Source organism: Ictalurus punctatus, chromosome 8, assembly GCF_001660625.3.
Source record: "Ictalurus punctatus breed USDA103 chromosome 8, Coco_2.0, whole genome shotgun sequence".
In the NCBI taxonomy this organism is placed as follows: domain Eukaryota; kingdom Metazoa; phylum Chordata; class Actinopteri; order Siluriformes; family Ictaluridae; genus Ictalurus; species Ictalurus punctatus.
The window spans coordinates 541043-560708 of record NC_030423.2 but is presented as its reverse complement, the minus strand read 5'-3'; the positions used below and the strand labels follow the sequence as shown (position 1 = coordinate 560708).

Genomic DNA, 19666 nt, shown 5'->3' with positions numbered 1-19666 from the left:
TGTAACGTGTGGAAGGAGTCTCCAGTGTCAGCGCTGTGTAACAGTCAGAGGTAAAACTAAGTTGTCCCACATATTCATGACAGAGGAGTTTACGCTTCTTTGCGGTTTCTCTTTAACACAACAAGCTGCAGGGTTTTTTTTTTTGTCTTATTAACTTGAAGAGAGGGAATAGAGAGAGGGAATAGAGACAGGGAACAGGGGAACAGAGAGAGGGAATAGAGAGAGAGAATAGAGAGAGGGAACAGAGAGAGGGAATAGAGAGAGGGAATAGAGAGAGGGAATAGAGAGAGGGAATAGAGAGAGGGATGGTGAGGGAACGACTGTTTATAGCTGCTATAACGTAAGTGACAACAGGAACTGACATGTTTGGACATGTTACAAAATAATCAACTTCAATAACAGTTACCGGTAACAGTAACTCCACTTTGTCACACTACCGTGTCGCTCTGTTTTTGTGTGTGTGTGTGTGTGTGTGTGCGCGCGCGCGCGCGTCCTGCAGGGGCGCTCTTTACTAATCATGATTTTCCTTGACTGGGAGTTAGTAGTGTGCAGAGAGTGAACTTCTGATCGGGTGCAGATATGTGTGTGTGTGTGTGTGAGAGAGAGAGAGAGAGAGAGAGAGAAAGGAAGGTGTGTAATGGATCAGTGTTCGCTATAGGAGTGTGATTTTGGGCTGTTTATTGCGGAAAAGTTCTAAAAACTGAAGAGAAATCCAGATCACCAAAATCCCGACACACGGTAACAATCAGTCTCTCTCTCTCTCTCTCTCTCTCTCTCTCTCTCTCTCTCTCTCTCTCTCTCTCTCTCTCTGTGCGCGCGCGCATTCCTGCGTTCCTGCCTGAAATGTATTATCCAAATAAGTGTGTGTAGCAGTTGCATTGCTGAACGTGAAACTTCGTGGTTCTGTGTGTGTGTGTGTGTGTGTGTGTGTGTGTGTGTGTGTGTGTGTGTGTGTTTGTGTGTGTGTTTGTGTGTTCACGTTCACGGTACTTTTGTTGAACCTGTCAGTCTCGTTATTTGTTTAAAATCTGTTTATTTACAGTTTGTTCTTTATGTTCTTATAACAAGTTTGAATGGTTCTTTTGGTTCTTCTCTGAACCTCCTAGTGTTGGGTTCTGTATAAAACTGTTAATGGACAAGCTGAAGAACTGAAGTCTTCCATTTAAAAGTGTTGTAAGCGTATATGAATATGCAAAGTGTAGTTCTGGTTTAAATGAAAATATTTCCAGTAAATTCGGAGGTAAAGTAAAGAGAACTGTGAGATTGGTCTGTTTTTGTTCTGCAGATGAAGTTTAGGTAAGAAAGACGCTCTCTTTTGGAATGTGTGTGTGTGTGTTATCTCTGCGATAAACTCCAACTGTTTTTAATGTTCTGTATATTCAGATGTAATAGTATATTTGATGTCAAATTAAGAGGCATTTCGTTTCGATTCAATCGTTTTAAGCGTTTAAATGAAAGAATGTTAAGCATGGAAATGAATCTAAATTTAAAATCTCTACAAATATAGTAATATATCAATTTAAACATGGTTCACGGAAAGCAGTCTTGAAATACGTTTTAGTGTCTAAAAGTATCGGGCGGGACCATGTGGGAGTTTCACAGAGAATGTACGTGATGTTTAAACAGTAAATATCTGATTTTATCTCTCGTACCATCAGACAAAATAACAGAAAATTTTCCAACAGAAAATACTTGTGTGTGTGTGTGTGTGTGTGTGTGTGTAGGAAACATTCAGATTAAAACTGCAACTGATCAAGGACGACTCGCAACTGGTCAGACTGGTTCCTGCTGAAACCAGTAATGATCACTAATTGGTGTCACTCAGAAATCACACATTTTCCTTTGAATCTGTTTGGAAATGAAGGATTTAAAGAACGTAAATGTGGTATTTTTATTATTACTTATTTCTTAAAGCTGCTGTAAGTGGTTTGGGGAAAAAAAAATTATATGACTAAACTATATTATATAATATTTTTATGACAGAAAATTGACCAACGTCCGTCACTGAAACAGACTAGTCCTGTAAGAAAACAGGGAGAACAAATCCTCTTTTATATTTTTTAAAAATTTAAAAGTAACTGATTGACTGATGGAGTGATTGACAGAGTGATTGACAGAGTGACTGATGGAGTGAATGATGGAGGGACGGAGTGACTGGTGGAGTGACTGGTGGAGTGACTGGTGGAGTGACTGGTGGAGTGACTGGTGGAGGGATGGAGTGAATGATGGAGGGACGGAGTGACTGATGGAGTGACTGATGGAGGGATGGAGTGAATGATGGAGTGACTGATGCTTCGCAGCTCAACAGTGACACTGAGGCTTCTATGGTGTGTCCTTTCTATTGATGTACTGTATAGAATAGAGGGGTGCCAATACTTAGTGCAGCTCAGCAGATGGTTTGTATTCAGTAATGAGAATAACATGCATTTAATCCCCCGTCGGTAAGAGTTTCAGACCTGTGCAGTCTGGTTCCTGTTCTCTGCTGTTGGTATTTTCCCCTCAGGGCAGAGTAATCTGAACATTAGCAGAGTGTTGGGGTTTTCGTGCAGGTGCTGTGAGCTGTGTTTACCCGGGCTGGCTCAGATCAAACAATCTGAATCACTGCATGTGATTACACCCACCTGTTTACCTGTGCAGGTTCAAACTGAACACACACTGAACTACAGAAGTGTAAGTACACCTGGTAGTGGGGTCAGTGTGCGTGCGTGTCGTGTGTGTGCGTGTGCGTGTGTGTGTGTGAGCTTGTTTGAACTTGTCTTGCATACCACTGCACCCTTGTGGGTTTCTTCACACCACTCAGAGGTGTGCATTGCCTTCTGGGTAAATTCTGTTTCCAAAACCTACTGTACTGATGAGCTGATCCGTACTGAATTAAACACTCATTTAATGATCTTCAGTGATGAAGACGGACAAGTAGGAAATGGAGGAGTGTGTGTTCATAAACAGGACTGGGATGCAGTCTAACGGAGAGTGTGTGTGTGAGAGTCAGTGTGTGAGAGTGTGTGAGAGTGCACTGTTACATTTGACTCATTATTTCGGGAAGTAGTAGAGCCTGACTGACTGGCCGAGTGACGGCTGGACTGACGGACTGAATGACTGACTAATGGAGAGACTGAGGAGTAATTAGTAGAGAGAGGTGGAGACACTGACTGACGGAGTTACAGACTGATTGGTGGGCTGAATGACTGACAGAGTGACTGACGGATGGTGATGCTGATTTTGGTGTGTGTGTGTGTGTGTGCAGTTTAAGATTTAATAAATTTGAGATTTATTATTTCTGGAAGCACTGAAGCCTGACAGAATAACTGACTTTGTGACTGATGGACTAATGGAACAACTGACAGAGCGACTACATGACTGGCTGAGTGACTGACTTGGTGTCCAAATGACTGACTGCCTGACTGAGTGAGGAACCGAATGACTGACCATGTGACTAATCGACTGAATGACTAAAAGTATGGACGAGTGACTCGGTGATTCCCTGAGTGACTGACTCGCTGCCCAAATGACTGACTGACCGAATGACTAAATGACTAGCCGAGTGACTGATGGACTGACGGACTGACTGACTGACTGACTGACGGGTGGAGAGACTGAAGTACTGAATGACTGACTTACTGAGTAACCGACTCTCTAATGGAACTACTGACTAACTCACAACCAATCAGAACACACTGTACTGCTCTCAGCCAATAAGAGCAGACGTGCTGTGCGTACAGTTCTGAGTGTGCTGAGTGACGTTTTCTCTCTGTGTGAATGTTAAAAAGGAAGTGAGAATGTTTCTGTGCTGTTTTTAACTGGAATCTATAATTAAATGATGTTATCTCACTCACTCTCACTCACTCCCTCTGTCTCTCTCTCTCTCTCTCTCCGTCTCTCTCTCTCCCTCTCTCACTCTCTCTCACTCACTCTCTCTCACTCCCTCTGTCTCTCTCTCTCTCTCTCTCCGTCTCTCTCTCTCTGTGTCTCTCTCTCCCTCTGTCTCTCTCTCTCTCTCTCTCTGTCTCTCTCTCTCTGTGTCTCTCTCTCTCTCTGTCTCTCTCTCTCTCTCTGTGTCCCTCTCTGTCTCTCTCTCTCTGTCTCTCTCTCTCTGTCTCACTCTGTCTCTCTCTCTCTCTCTCTCTCTCTCTCTGTGTCTCTCTCTCTCTCTGTCTCTCTCTCTCTGTCTCTCTCCCTGTCTCTCTCTCTCTGTCTCTCTCTCTCTCTCTCTGTCTCTCTCTCTGTCTCACTCTCTCTCTGTCTCACTCTCTCTCTCTCTCTCTCTCTCTCTCTCAGTCTCTCTCTCTCACTCTCTCTCTCCCTCTCTCACTCTCACTCTCTCTCACTCTCTCTCACTCTCTCTCTCACTCTCTCACTCACTGTCTCTCTCTCTCTCCGTCTCTCTCTCACTCTCTCTCTCCCTCTCTCACTCTCACTCTCTCTCTCCCTCTCTCACTCTCACTCTCACTCTCTCTCACTCTCTCTCTCTCTCACTCTCTCTCTCACTCTCTCACTCTCTCTGTCTCTCTGTCTCACTCTCTCTCTCTCTCTCTCTCTCTCTCTCTCTCTCCCTACCATCTCTCTCTCTCTCTCTCCCTCTCTCTCTCTCTCTCTCTGTCTCTCTCTCTCTCTCTCTCTCTCTCTCTCTCTCTGTGTTCACGCTCATTTCGGCTGTGTTCCAAACACCCGCGTTCCTTAATGCTCTTATCAGAAATCATTTCTGCTGTTGACTTTAAACGACATGATTTTAAATAAATCTGTTACAGTTCAGTGGTCAGATGTCGAACGTCCCTGAGAGCGAAAGGTCTCTGTGTTTACCGTTGAGTTTATTAACACAGAAAGACCAGAAGAAAGAGGAAGGAAAGAGGGACGAGGCGTTCTCCTCTAATCTTTACCTTCAGCTCACACAACTTCCTGATTCTCCTCAGAATGAGAAGAAACCGTGACTTAGTGCTGAGAAACGAACCAGAAACTAAGAAGACACGATGTCTCGTCTCGTGTGTGTGTGTGTGTGTGTGTTGAAAGATTGACTCCAGGTGCTATATATAGCCAGAGTCGGTAATAAAGTTAGAAAGACAGACAGATATTTAGAAAGAAACAGCTGGACGTGGACGGATAAACAGATGTTACGTTTCTGTTTCTCTGACGGACATTTGCGCTGTTCCAGTGGACAGACAGATGGAAGGACAGAGGGGGAGACAGACAAGCAGATCGACACAAGCGAACAGACAGACTGATGGACAGAGAGGGAGACAGATGTACAGACAGATAGACAGTCAGACAGACAGGCGGATGGACAGGCAGACAGACGGGTAGATGGACAGACACAGATGGAGTCATCACAGAATGTTACAGTAAATAAAGGAATAAAGTTGCAATCAGAATGACCCCCCCCCCCCCCCATTACAAACCATTACAAACCATTACAAACCAGGTTCATTGTGAGAATGTGCAGAACTTTCTGCTGTAACGATGAACAAATCAAACAGAAGCGAGTGAAATAGTTCGACACGACGAACGCTTCAAGCCGTTTCCCCAAATTCAACAGTTTTTTTTTCTGGATGTGAACCGTTTTCGGAGAAGTCGTGTGTGTCAGCAGTTTGATCAATTCTGCAGCAGTTGCAGTTCATTTTTCTGGTGTTGGTTTCCTTTCCTGAGCTCCCTGTCTGGGTCTGTGTGTGTGTGTGTGTGCGTGCGCGTTTTCAGATGGATAACGAGGATTATGTCCTCAGTATCCCCGTCCCGATCATGCCACGTAGAGCCTCCGACTCGAACCTTTACTCCTCGAGCAACCTGCAGCAGAAGATCCTGAAGGCGAAGGAGCAGCTGAGGGTGGAGCGCATGGAGCAGGACGATAACGTGGCCGAGTTCCTCAAGCTGGTCAACATGGCCGATAAGCAGCAGGTGGCGAGAATCCGGCAGGTGTTTGAGAAGAAGAACCAGAAAACGGTGCAGAACATTAACCAGTTACAGAAGAAGCTGGAGCAGTACTACAGACGCATGAAGGAGAGCGAGAACAACAACAACAACAACGGCTCCTCCAAGAACAGCAGCCCTAAAGACCCGGCTAAAGATCAGACCAAGGACGTTTCCAAGGACAGTCCGAAGGAAGTGAGCGGAAGCGGGCGCCTTAACTGCCGGGACAAATTCAAACCCATCGCTCCTGCAGTGTTTCTCACACCGCCGTCCTTCTTCAACAAGCCCAGAGAATTCGCTAATCTCATCCGCAACAAATTCGGCAGCGCAGACAACATCGCACAGCTCAAGACCTCGCTAGACGAAGGCGGAGGCCGGGCGCTGGGCGGGAGCGCCACCATAGTCGGCCGGTCGAAGTTCCACAGCGACGACGACGAGTGCTCCACGGGAACCTCGGCTTCGACGGACAGTAATGGAAATTCTGACATCCACAAACATGACCAAAACACCGTCGACATGGTGCTCGAGCAACTTCAGGAGATCCGTCAGTCCCAAATCCGACTCACTGAAGCCATGGATGTTCTGAAACTGAACATGAGTGAAGACAGTTTCCTCATGCAGAGGCTCGAGGACGAGAGAGAGAGGTCAGCTTATTCATCTTCAAGATTTTAATGTTCAGCAAGGAATCCCAGCAGTGATTTTCATTCTCTCTCTCTCTCTCTCTCTCTCTCTCTCCCTCTCGCTCTCGCTCGCTCGCTCGCTCGGTCACAGGGTGGAACGTCTGGAGGAGCAGCTCAACGACCTGGTTGAACTTCATCTGCATGAGATGGCGAATCTGAAGCAGGAGTTAGCCAGCATCGAGGAGAAAGTGGCTTATCAGGCTAACGAGAGAGCCAGAGACCTGCAGGTAACCTCGTGCTTGGACAGGAAGTGTAAAAAAGGGGCACTTCCTGTTAGGACATTTTAACTGTCACTGTGCTGGTGTGTAATCTGTACAATGAAAGCCACAGAACACTGACTCTGATACTGTGGTTGAACTCGTCGGCTCCATAAGGCTGTGTCATTACTCTGTAGGTTTACAGTTTTAGTGTCTCAGGCACGACATCACTGAATTTAATTTTATACCCATATTTGATCTAAAACCTGTTTTTGCCTCAGTGTATTTTTCCTACATCTCCACCAGGGGGCGGTAATGTCCTGCACAAACATTTTACAATCCAGCTGGAATATGAATTCACATCACGTGTACTCAGAACATTTTTTATCTGCCTTTGATTATTATAATTGTTTATTTTACCAAAAAAGGTTTGACCAAACACCCCCCCCCCCCCCCCCCCCCAAAAAAAAAGTGACGTGTTTTATATGTCTGCGATTTTTAAAAAGAAATTATTTACTGAATTACTACAATTAATTTTAAGATTAAACCTATTTAGGAAACAAAGACATTGAAATTTTAAATTTTCACATAAATCCCACGAAGAGTGACTGAAATACATTATTTAAATACGAAAGTTAATAATTTGATCAGGATCAATCTGTTACCTAATAGATAATATTGCTTAACAAACTGTAAATCTGTATAACATTTAATTATTTGGATTCTGAACATTTGGAAGTTTAAATCTCTGTGTGTGTGTGTGTGTGTGTGTGTGTGTGTGTGTGTGTGTGTGTGTGTGTGTGTGTGCGTGCGTGTGTGCGTGCGTGCGTGTTTCAGGAGGTGCTGGAGGCGTGTAACTCTCGGCTGTGTAAGTTGGAGCACCAGGTGCAGGTGGTGCAGGTGGAGACTGAAGGGGTGTTTGGCCGTGAGCTCCTCGTTAAAATCATTAGTGTGCTCTTGGCCTTCGTCACACTGCTGCTGGTGTGTGTTTCCACGGTAACACGCTGCATCATGACCAGCATGCGGAGCCGTACGCACCTACTGGTGACGGTGTGCAGTGCAGTGCTGATCGCTCTGGTCTGGAAGAGCAGCGAGAGACTGAACACGAACACAGAACTACAAGTTCTCACCCAAACACCGAACTCTGAACCAAACACCTGGATGGAGAACCGAACCTGAACCTGAACTCCACCCAGAAACTCGTCCCTTAATCCTGAACCCGGACCCTGAACCGTCACACTGGACTTTAAGAGTGCTATCACTCCGAATAACTCTGAATCAGAGTGAATCAGTTTGATTCATTTGCTATTTGATTCAGTTTGGTTTCACCATCCATCCATCCATCTTCTACCGCCTACTCCTCTTCAGGGTCGCGGGGGACCTGGAGTCTATCCCAGGGAGCATGGGGCACAAGGCGGGGTACACCCTGGACAGGGTGCCAGTCCATCGCAGGGCACAATCACATACACACTCACACACACACATTCAAACACTACTGTGTGTAATTAAATAAAATAAAGAGCAAAAAATAAAAAGTTGGCAGAGGGGGTGGGGCTTAAAACAGAAAAAAAAAAAAACAGAAAAAAATGGTCCTTTTTTTTGGTCAGAAAAATCTAAACAGCCTTTACCCAAAAGTGAGGACACGTTTTACACAAATCAGTCCTATCTCTCTTTCTTTCTTTCTTTCTTTCTTTCTTTCTTTCTTTTCTTCTAATCACACACAGCACTTCTGCAGTGTTTTGGCTCAGTTTAATCAGACCGGCAGCCCAACCCGAAACACACGACATGTTTCACTCACTTCTGTGAGTCGACTCCGAGTCGGATCACTTTCTCGTTAGACCGCCTCCCTCGGACCCGAGTGTGATCGCTGCAGTGTGTTTTCACCCGCATGAAGAACTGCGCTGAAGGAAAGTGCACACCGGGGTTCGGTTCAAACACTCTAAACACTGTGTACGTGAAAGTACACCAACTCTCCTCACTAATCCTGAACCGGAACACTGGGGATGGAGGAATATATTTGCTCAGTGTTGAAAACACAATGTTTCTAATATTTTTTTAGTCCCTGCGCAAACAGAACTGTTTTTTGTTTGTTTGTTTTGTTTACTTCATTTTGAATTTCAAATAGACAGCAGGATTTTTGTTCTCACTATGCTGTAAATATAAATCTGTGAATCAGGGTGTCAATATTTATGATTAAGATGTAGCTTTGATGATTTTTGACTGTTTGAAAGACACACTTTTCTGCTATTTCGGCTGAAACAGCGGTCAGAACAAACGTGAATGGAATGAGATTACCTGAAGGGGAACGTGGACGTCACACGTTCGTAGTTACTTTCACTTTTCACTTTATCTATGTGACCTTTGACCCGTGAACTCGAGAACCTCAGGCGTGAGCCGATAGAAAACAGAAGGACGAGGATTTTGCGTTTCTTTGTTGGTAAACCGGTTGTTCAGTAATGAAAGTGCAGGTTTCACGTTTGCTTTGTCGTGTACTGTATACGTCATCATCAGGTTTTTTATATATGCCTTAAGTATTTTGTGTATTAGTATTTTTAGGCAGACGTTCCATTTATTAATATTATATGTAATATTACATTATGTACTTGGATACATCTATAATAAACCATTTCTGCAGATACATTTCAGTTATAGCCAACATACAGTATGTTTTATTCTTTATGTCGTCAGCGCAGAGCCTTCCTGTCTGCCCGTACACATTCTGGGCTTTTTGTTTGTTTGTTTTTTGTGTTAAAATTCAGTTTTTTTCTCTCTCTCGGTCTCCTTGAAGGTTCTTGTTAGCAACCTCGGTACATCTGTAAGACACTCATTATGTTTGGCCCACACTACAGGCCCACGTCTAAGCCTCATTCACCTCTGCTGAGTTCAGATCATTGGAAAAGCTGTCCAGATTTTAGGATTATTTAATACAATTATCTTCCAGCTCATCTTAAATCCAATCTTAATCCCATTCCCATACCCACAGTCCAGTCCCGTCATGACCTCCAGTGAGTTCAGTGTTCAGAGTTTAGGAAACTCGGATCGTATCATGTGAAAGCGTCAAATCTTGGCATCCTGCGTGAAAGACCGATAACCAATGAGAGGTGAGAATTTGTGAGAACCCCCCAGTGAAAGTGTTTGATTCTGGGTTGATCCTGACTGAAGGATGATCCAGGACATTAATGATCTGTAAAATTGTTCCATCTCGTACATGAGGTCTCATACATTTTAAACGTGTTATGATTGTATAAACCTTGTAGTGTGGTTTAGTCACTTCGGTTCAGTGCTAATGTGAGTATAAACACAAACTGGCTCAAAATACAGGCACTCATTTGCATTTTATTTCGTTTCTACTCTGGGATCCTGACAGCTCTGTGTATTAGTGTTTGAGTTTTCTCTCTGCTGCAGCGTGTGTAGTTTCATCGTTGGCCACATGGGGGCGCTCTGCATATGGAAGTGGACAGAAAGGCAGCGCTAGAGCAGGGAACTGTACAGGTAGATTTAATCCGCTTTGTGACTTTGATGTCATGTCCACACTCCTGTTCCAAAATGTCGCAAAAACAAAAAAAACACTAGAAACCATCAGAGAATGGTTATAATGGGAAGTGTATTGGTTTTACTGGAAACTGTAATGGTCCCCGTGGGTCTCTACTGGTAATCTGTTGCTTTCTATTAGTGGATACCATAAAGGACCTACGTCCTTAATACGTCCTACCATGCAATGGAAACCATTTGGTAATGGTTTTAATAGTTAACAGCTGATGGTTTGTAATGGTACAGTGCTGTGAAAAAGTATTTGTACCCCTTTCTAATTTCTTCCGTTTTTGTGTCTCTCTCATGCGAAATCATTTCAGAAATGAAAACAAAATCTAAGATGAAACAAAGGCAAGCCGAGTAAATGCAAAATACAGTTTTTAAATGATCGTGTTATTTATTGAAGCGAAAAAGTTATCCAGTACCCACTAGGCCTGTGTGAAAATGTATTTGCCCCCATAGTTACTAATTCCCCAAATCTATGAAAGTGCGTTGATGACGGGGTTCAGCTGGACGACACACGACCAGGCCTGATTACTGCAAACCCTGTTCCATCACATCTACACTGACATAGAACTCTTTCATCAGCATGGAGTCGGTTAAAATAGATATTCACAAAAACAGGTGAAATCAGGAAACACGTTTTCACAGCACTGTATTTGTAGTGGAAACCATTAGAATTTCTGTGATGGTTTCTATTGTTCTTGTTCAGCATTGAGAGCTGTTTGGGAGCCGAAAGAGTCGACTCGTCTCAGTGAGCGGAGTCAAATGATGTGTGTGTGTTTTACACACGCTGTGATTTACATGTTAACTGAAAGCAGGGGTTTTTGTTCTCTGAGCTTTTGTGCTGTACGACTTGCTCGACCTGTTCTCATTAACAGGCACGCGTTTCCTCCCTTCTGACAACGGGACCAAAGTCGCCATTGAAACAGTGGCTCAGGAAGCCGTTCTGCAAGAACCCAAATACAGACCTGACCGTGTCCCCTGCATGGTGAGAGATGTAACACTGAACATCTGATGAGTGTGATGTCTGTAAAAGGGCAGCTAATAAAAGCTGTCAGAAACGCTGCGAGCAGCATCAGCAGCACTACGTGTTTTGGCACAGGTTCTTCTCTCATTTGTACCGAACATATTAAAGTAATCTTCAGTGCTCAATTTTGTTGGAGCCGTAATTGAAGTTCCTAGACATAGCTCCTACCCTGAGTTTGACAGTGTTCTTCCTGATAACTTTATTTATTTACTTACTTTTGCCATGGACTTCATAAAAGTCAGCATTAACACTGTCTCCAGTGCACTGAGATCACATCCAGACTTTCTCGCATTCGTGTGCTGCTTCTCTACAATTAAAACTGAATCTACGCTAAACTTGTACTTTCAGAGTTTCAAACAAACCAATCTCTCCAGCCAGTGAGGCTGTACATGTGCAGTGCTTATCAAACTGTTTATTTACTGTACTACATCCACAGTTTGCTCCTTCATTTCTTCAAATCTTCTTATTTAATTCATTTTTGCTTTAAGTCTAAAATAAAAAATGATTCTGCATGTTGATAGAGGTGTACGACGCCTGCGGAATGTAATTCGTGTTTATACCCGCCGGTGTTGTGTTCTGTATAACGTCACGTCGAGGCAGTTACAGCTTTGCTGCTAATTTAACCGTGAAGGACGGTTCACATCAGCTCTGTGGCTCTGTAAGAGGGCGAGTATGAACTCTCTGTGATAATCGTGATGTTCGGGATGCGTTTATGATGCTTTCCGTATCCATATGTATCAGTGGTAGCTACTATACTGTACACACTGCCATGGAAATCAGTTAAACTATATTTTTTTATTGTTGCAGATGACAAGTAAAGGATGAAGCTTACATGGTTTTACGTTCTTCAATAAATGAAACGCCAAATACGTGCATTATTCTGTCTGCCATAAAATAATAATATATATATATAAGCAATGAGTAGCAAGGAAACAGCTGAGAGAGCAGTGTGTGTGTGTGTGTGTGTGTGTGTGTGTGATGGAGAAGATGCCGTTTTCAGTCTTACTGAGAAGATTATACAGAAACGAATCATTTTTTCCTGAGTCGACGTCGAGGTGAGTAAAGTGTGTCGGCGCAGAGGGACAGGACTATTATCCCTTATCTCTCTAAATAACCCATAATTGCAGTGTCACATTATAACGTGTTCAAATTGCTAATATCGAGCACTATTGTGATGTAGTGAAGAAGCGACCGATCAGGTGTAATTTGCACATCTTGAAAGGTATTACCTGCGTTATGTTCTCCCCTGGTTCTTACTGAGTGTGAGCGGGATAATTAAAGCTGAACCCAGGCTTACACAACAGCTCAGATCTTCAGGGGAAATTAGTCCGGCTCGTTATTTTCCCTGAGCATACGGAGAGGTTTTATCGGGCCTTTTGAGCTACTTCATGATGGCCGTGGACTAACACGTAATCCTCTGGGTATACAGATATCATTCATTTAGTCATGATGTAAGCATTTTCAACAAATAATAATAATAATAATAATTTTTTTTAAAAACAACCTTCCGAAACACACGTACGTATTCGCTGGGCAGAACCCCGACCCTGCAGGAAGGGGAGGGCTGATGTTTATTTATTCATCCCGAGTGAGGAGTGTTCGTGGAGTTTATAGAGTAGTTCAGAGAGACACGAGCGACCGATCGTTTTTTTAATTATTTCTACGCACACGCGTGAGACGTGATTTCAGCAACGGGCGACGTTTAAATCAACATGTACGCACTTTTATTTTCATGCAAACGAACTGTGACGCCGTAACGATCGTCTCAAATCCCGAGGAGCGCGTGGTCCGACGTCTCTTAGCTTCTCACAGCTTCACTTCCAGCCTGCAGTTTAGTTCCTGCCTTCAGTAAATGGAAGAAAGACTTCCGAGTGTGGTTTCATATACGAGCTTCCGTTAAACGTGTACAGAGACGTTATGAAGAAAAATAAAGCTCGGTATCGTCGGTTTGTGTGTGTATGTACTGTAGCTAGTACAGTTAGCTCTCTTGGCTAATCTGAGAAAACAGAGAAAACCGCTAAGCTTTACACACTGCTGCTTTAAATTAGTCGGGGTTTCTGAACAATACAGACACCTTGGAATTACGACCAGAGAAGCTTCACCAGGTCCGGTTCTCCTCTCTCGTTACTTCGCCACGTTACAGACGTGCATTAGAATCAGTTTAATGAATAAAATGTGTGCGTTCATTTAACAGGATGATATTTAGCCCAGGAGAACTTTTTGTTTGGGAAACGTTGCCTTTACACTAAACCTTTAACCTCGTCGGCATATTTCATCTGCCGCCTTTTTTGTGTGTTTTGTTTTGTTTATTTTTATTCCGTTAACACTGAGTGATATTGAGAGCAGAGAAATGTTTCTTGCGGATTTGTCAGGGTCGATAATGCGTGAAACTTAATTTGACCCATAATGAGAAGCCTAAACCTTATTTCTAATGATTGTTATGGAGGCACTGACAGTAGGCAGAGAACACGCTGCTGGTGTTTCTTTAGAATTAGTGTCCAGAACAACATGATTCAGCGCTCGTTAAAGCCGTGTTTAGAGTTCGTTCAGGTTTCATCACCGCGGCTCTGCTTCTCGAAACTTACACGTACCCTGACCGTGCCGAACACGAGCGGATGGATTTCTCACAGCTCCTCATTTATTTATCTTTATCCATTTATCACCCGCAAACTGAACTGAAAAAATACCAATGAATAAAAACAGCTAATAAAACAGAAAACCTGAAACAATTCTCAAAAGCGATCAGTGCTTGATATCGATCATTTTGCCGGTGTATAGTTTTAATTATCCCGCACACAAACTTTAGGGAAGGAGTCTCCAGTGTCGGTGCGGAGGTATCTAGATTAAATGCGATGAACACGATGTGAATTTATTTTTCATTTTAAACACAGAGAATCTGTTTTTTTGTGCTGATCACGTCCCAGCTATATAGTGTTAAATAGCAGCTACGCTGGTCAGGTTTACGGTTAAATAAACTATTACTCATTAGATTACTTCAAGCTGGCCGGGTATTTTAGCTAGAATTGAATTTTCTCTGTGAAGTTTTAATTGAGCCCTTCATATTGCTAGCGAACGAAACACTAGCATGTGTTCAGTACTGTATAGTGAATTTACACTGGGCTTGATGTGACAATAGTGTCATTGTTGAAATCTGCACTTTGTTTGTGAACTCTAATGCACTTTTGCAGTGTAAGAGAGAGATCTGTATTTTTGCGGACAGGAGGTTTTGAAGCCCGTAGATGTTACTGCTGACGTTTTAGAGCACAGGACCTGATGTGGAATTAGATCTGTATGAGATCTTGCAGGAGAGCAGCATCGTGACAGATGACAGTGGGGAAAAAGCCCATCGAGGCCACGCTAGCTCACACTGTCACCTTCTCTCACACTTCCAGTGGCTAGAGAGCGGAGAGGGAAAAAAGGCCTGCTGACTTTTCCTGCTTTTAGAGCAATCTCCACCAATGACACCATCAAAGGAAATGGGCCACATTCACAAAATATAAATGATTAGGCCTGTTATAAGGAAAGATGAGGCTTAAGAAAAGAGGCGCAGGGCTGCTGGATGTGCCGGACTCATTGTCAAGCGTGAAAAGCAGCATGGGTACACGTACGTTCCACCTCAAAGGGAAGGGATTACAGGAACACAGCTGGACAGAATGCCATAAAGCCACAGAACCACATTTTTAGCCGTGTGTGTCTTCTCTCGGGAGCCTCACAAGATCTGATTAGCATTAAAGTAGTGGATTTGTGGCTGTCCTGTTATTACAGCTAATATAATATGCACTACAGATTGTATCACACGTCACACTCGCTTCTGGTTCTGCAGCAGATTCAGTGGGGAAGAACCACATCAGAGCCACGTCAATACAATGAATATTAATTAAGCATACTGTTTAATAATAATAATAATAATAATAATAATAATAATAATAATAATAATAAATATGTTTAATAATGAAAACATGAATATGTTTAAATAAATGGTCTTTTTTATTAAAGTCCTTAACGAGTGGAAGGAAGGAAAAAAAAAAAATCTGCCCAGTTTTGATGTATAAAGAGGAGGTAATGAAGATACTGTTGGATATTCTGAGCGGGAGGTCATGTTTACGGCTAAGCTCCGAGAAAAATATGGAGTAGAATGTAAAAAAATCTTATAACATATCTCTGAAACTCGACAAATTTAAGTGAAGAATTTTTATCTATTTATAGTTACATTTTATGTTCTGTGAAACAAGTCAGTTCCTGTTCTCTTTCGTTATAGCAGTTATAAACTGTTGTTCCCTCACCATCCCTCTCTTTATTCTCTCTCTATTCTCTCTCTCTTTATATTCTCTCTTTATTCTCTCTCTATTCTCTCTCTCTATTCTCTCTCTCTATTCTCTCTCTCTTTATATTCTCTCTCTTTATTCTCTCTCTTTATTATCTCTTTATATTCTCTCTCTATTCCCTCTCTATTCTCTCTCTCTATTCTCTCTCTATTCTCTCTCTATTCTCTCTCTCTATTCTCTCTCTATTCTCTCTCTATTCTCTCTCTCTATTCTCTCTCTCTATTCCCTCTCTCTATTCTCTCTCTCTATTCTCTCTCTCTATTCCCTCTCTCTTCTCTCTCTTCACGTTAATAAAAGATGAATCACAGTGTGTGTGTCAGTGAGAAACAGTAGAGGAGTGTAAACTCTGTCCTGAAGATGTTGAAAACTGAAAGTTCCAGTTTTACCTCTGAGTGTTACACAGCGCTGACACTGGAGACTCCTTCCACACACGCTACATAAACATCTCCTTACACCAAGAAAACTTCACCAAGTCAAACAATACACACGTTTTTAAAATCTGTTTATTATCAGTGGAGCGTGCGCTGTACACATCCCTGTGAACGAGCCGTTACTATGGAAACGATGACGTATTAGAACGAGCGCATTAATATAAACCTGCGCTACTGTCAGAGCCGCTGTTATAGAGAACTAATCACCACCTCCTGACCAATCAAGACCTATGGTCTTTATCTGTTTGTTCACCTGTGTAAGAGCAAAGGTTTACTGTACATACTTTACAATTTAAAGCTAAATAAAGAAACATAAGGAGAAAAAACAGGGGAAAAAACAGCTATAGTGTTTATGAGACAGAGGGGCTATCTGTAAGAAGATGCTGGAACTAAAATAACCTTGTACAGTCATAGTGTAAAAATCACCCGGTATATTCTCTTTGTTGTAAAATGTCATGAACATTAGTGATATCTGAAAGCAAAACTACTGAGATGACGCAATCGTCCTTGAGCTCACGGCGTACAGGAGAAAGCACAGCGTCTCTTCCGGGGAAGTGCTGAGAGATTCACAGGTTTAGAGGTGATTCAGAATTTTCTGTTTACATACAAATATTTGATGAGATCATTTTGCCCAAAATAACTTCTCAAAAATCTCATATATCAGACATCTGATGACAGGAACACAGGCCACGCCTCCTCCACTGAGACTGACAGGCACACAGAGGCCACACCTCCTTCATTGAGACTGACAGGCACAGAGACCATGCCTCCTTCACTGAGACTGACAGGCACACAGGCCACGCCTCCTTCCCTGAGACTGACAGGCACAGAGGCCATGCCTCCTTCACTGAGACTGACAGGCACACAGGCCACGCCTCCTTCCCTGAGACTCACAGGCACACAGGCCACGCCTCCTTGACTGAGACTGACAGGCGCAGAGGCCACGCCTCCTTCCCTGAGACTGACAGGCACAGAGGCCACACCTGTTTCACTGAGACTGACAGGCACAGAGGCCACGCCTCCTTCACTGAGACTGACAGGCACACTGGCCATGCCTCCTTCACTGAGACTGACAGGCACACTGGCCATGCCTCCTTCACTGAGACTGACAAGTACAGAGGCCACACCTCCTTCACTGAGACTGACAGGAACAAAGGCCACGCCTCCTTCACTGAGACTGACAGAAACACAGGCCACACCCCCTTCACTGAGACTGACAGGCACAGAGGCCACGCCTGCTTCACTGAGACTGACAGGATTTAGAATTGTATAGCAGGTGATAAAAGGGGTAATTAGAAGCAAAACAGCAATTTTATCTGAAATGTGGGTCACTGCTAAAGAAAAAGGACATCTCGGAGGCAACAGAACTGAAGAGGATGACAGCTGGGCAGTTCTGTCTCACAGTAAAGACGTAAGGATGAAATGTGTGAGAAATGTGTGAGTCATGGTGTAATGGCTCAGGTGAGTCACAGACGTTCCTTTGTGGTTGTCAGTGCTCTGGATGCAGATCATCCCTGTTCAGAGATCCTAAATTATACTGCTTCCAGAAGCTGCTCTGAAAATAACACAGCCCCCAGTCTGGATGCTAATTGCTTTATGCTGTCGGTTTGTGGACATTACGATGACATCATAACCTCATATTCACAGACTAGCGGAGACATCATGTTAGCGATTAAAAATAAGAACAAAAAATAAAGAACAACTAGCTAGAGATAGCTTCAGAAGCTCCGCCCACAGGACAATCTGATTGGACTGTTCTGAATAAACTGTTCACACATATTACAGTAGTTAGGCCACAGGATTATTTAAATGTTTGAAAGATTAGTCAGAGCTTGTTTGTTTGACTTCTTCCCAAATTGTCCCATATCACAATTTAAACTTCATTTTTGATGTTCAAAGTGTGTGAGTTAAAGTATTAAAACTAACTTCCTTCACCATTTTCTAACACTGACCTGAGGAGGTCGTTTCACACACTTCCCGTCATTCAATCACGCGTCTCTTATGGGCCAATCACTGCGGCGGTGGGCGGAGTTTTTTTTTTTTTTTTCCTACGCTTGAACGTTGCTTTCAGCCAATCGGGTGAGGCCTTCACGAAGAAAGGCCGGTTATTTGGTGACAAAAACAGTCGAAATCTCTATTTTTCTATAAAGAAAAATAAAATTTATCTTTCAGGCATTTTAGAGCTCAATGTTCTACATTACGTTCGAATATATATTAATGATCAAGAGTCTTTCGCTTCTCATTTCAGATATTATTGATTTGTTTACAGAATCGTTTCTTGATTGCTGGAGTCGATTCTCTGATTTCAGGCATTTGGAAATGACAGTCGGCTCTAAAGCTTTGGAGTCGATTCCACACAGCAGCGAAACTCGACCAAATCGGTTGATATCGCTATGGCCTGTTATTGAATTAGTTTAAATTCTCCATTTGAGTTGTCTATTGTATGTCGAGCGGCTTGTTTTACACGATATCCTCTGTTTCGGGTTTTGTAAATAATAATAATAATAATAATAATAATAATAATACAGGGAAACGATAAGAAAAGTATTGTGAGGAATCGACTCTTGGAATCGAGTCACAGCAGAGTGTAAACGGAACTTGAGACCGCTGTAACCCAATCGCGTTCAATAAAGAGAGCGCGCGCTTTGTGTCATCGCACATCAGGTGTTTAAATCTTCGGTTATTTATGTATTTTTTAAATTATATATTTAAATGTAATTTTTGACAGTGCAATGAATGTGTTTGATATATTGCCACTATTTTAAAAAGCCGGAGGCAATTATGTCCCCGTTTTTTTAGTGACAGACTGTTATAAAGTTGGTTTGAGTTCGATATTCGCGGATATGCGGAGATTAAGGGACCGTCTCTAAAGTCACATACGACATTATTATACACGGTTCTAACTTCAATAGCATTTGAAGGGAATGACTTACAGTCACATAACCCACTGGAAAGTGTATATTCCCTTCAAATGCCATTGAGTTTTAAATTATGGTATATTTTGTGTATGAGCCCATGCAGTAATAACATAAATGGCAATTTTTATATATGATTTAATAGTTTATTTGAATAAAAATAAAAAATCTAAAAGGTGTACCTTATAGCTGACACCTACATGAACACTTTACATTTGGTTGTGTGTATCAGTCATTCCCTTCAATTGCTACTGAAGTTAGAAACGTGTTTAACAATGTCTTATGTAACTTTAGAGACGGTCCCTTAATTTCCGCATATCCGCGAATATCGAACGTCCGACGTCAAGCTAACGTTAAGGTTAAGGACAGCGTGCTTTCAGAGTAGCCCAAGGTTTCAGTAAACGAAATAGGTCAATAAACCACTTTGTCAGGATGACAGAATCTACATCAAGGTAAAATACCTGAAAAATGCTTCTGTATTTTGCAGAGTTATATTTAGGATAACAGATATTATCTGTGCTTACATGCACACAAGATCTAAACTCATTTATGATGATATTTAGATTATTCTGGACATGCTTGTGCTGTTTCATAAATCCCTTCTAGACATGTCATAATTGTTATTATTAATGTTTATATGTTTCCTCATTATAGTTACAGTC

At 42.5% G+C, this 19666-nt stretch overlaps 1 protein-coding gene across 2 annotated transcripts; it reads left to right on the top strand.

The window, feature by feature from the left end:
- The first annotated feature begins 540 nt into the window (after window positions 1-540).
- On the top strand, window positions 541-9412 carry LOC108268590 (transmembrane and coiled-coil domain protein 3). Of its 2 annotated transcripts, XM_017473632.3 has the most exons (5): window positions 541-738; window positions 1009-1296; window positions 5686-6539; window positions 6667-6802; window positions 7610-9412. In XM_017473632.3, the coding sequence occupies exons 3-5, from the start codon at window positions 5686-5688 to the stop codon at window positions 7949-7951; spliced, it is 1332 nt and encodes a 443-aa protein (XP_017329121.1). In that variant the 5' UTR covers window positions 541-738; window positions 1009-1296; the 3' UTR covers window positions 7952-9412. The 2 variants fall into 2 exon arrangements, with proteins under 2 accessions (XP_017329121.1, XP_017329120.1); XM_017473631.3 differs by lacking the exon at window positions 1009-1296.
- The last annotated feature ends 10254 nt before the right edge of the window (window positions 9413-19666 follow it).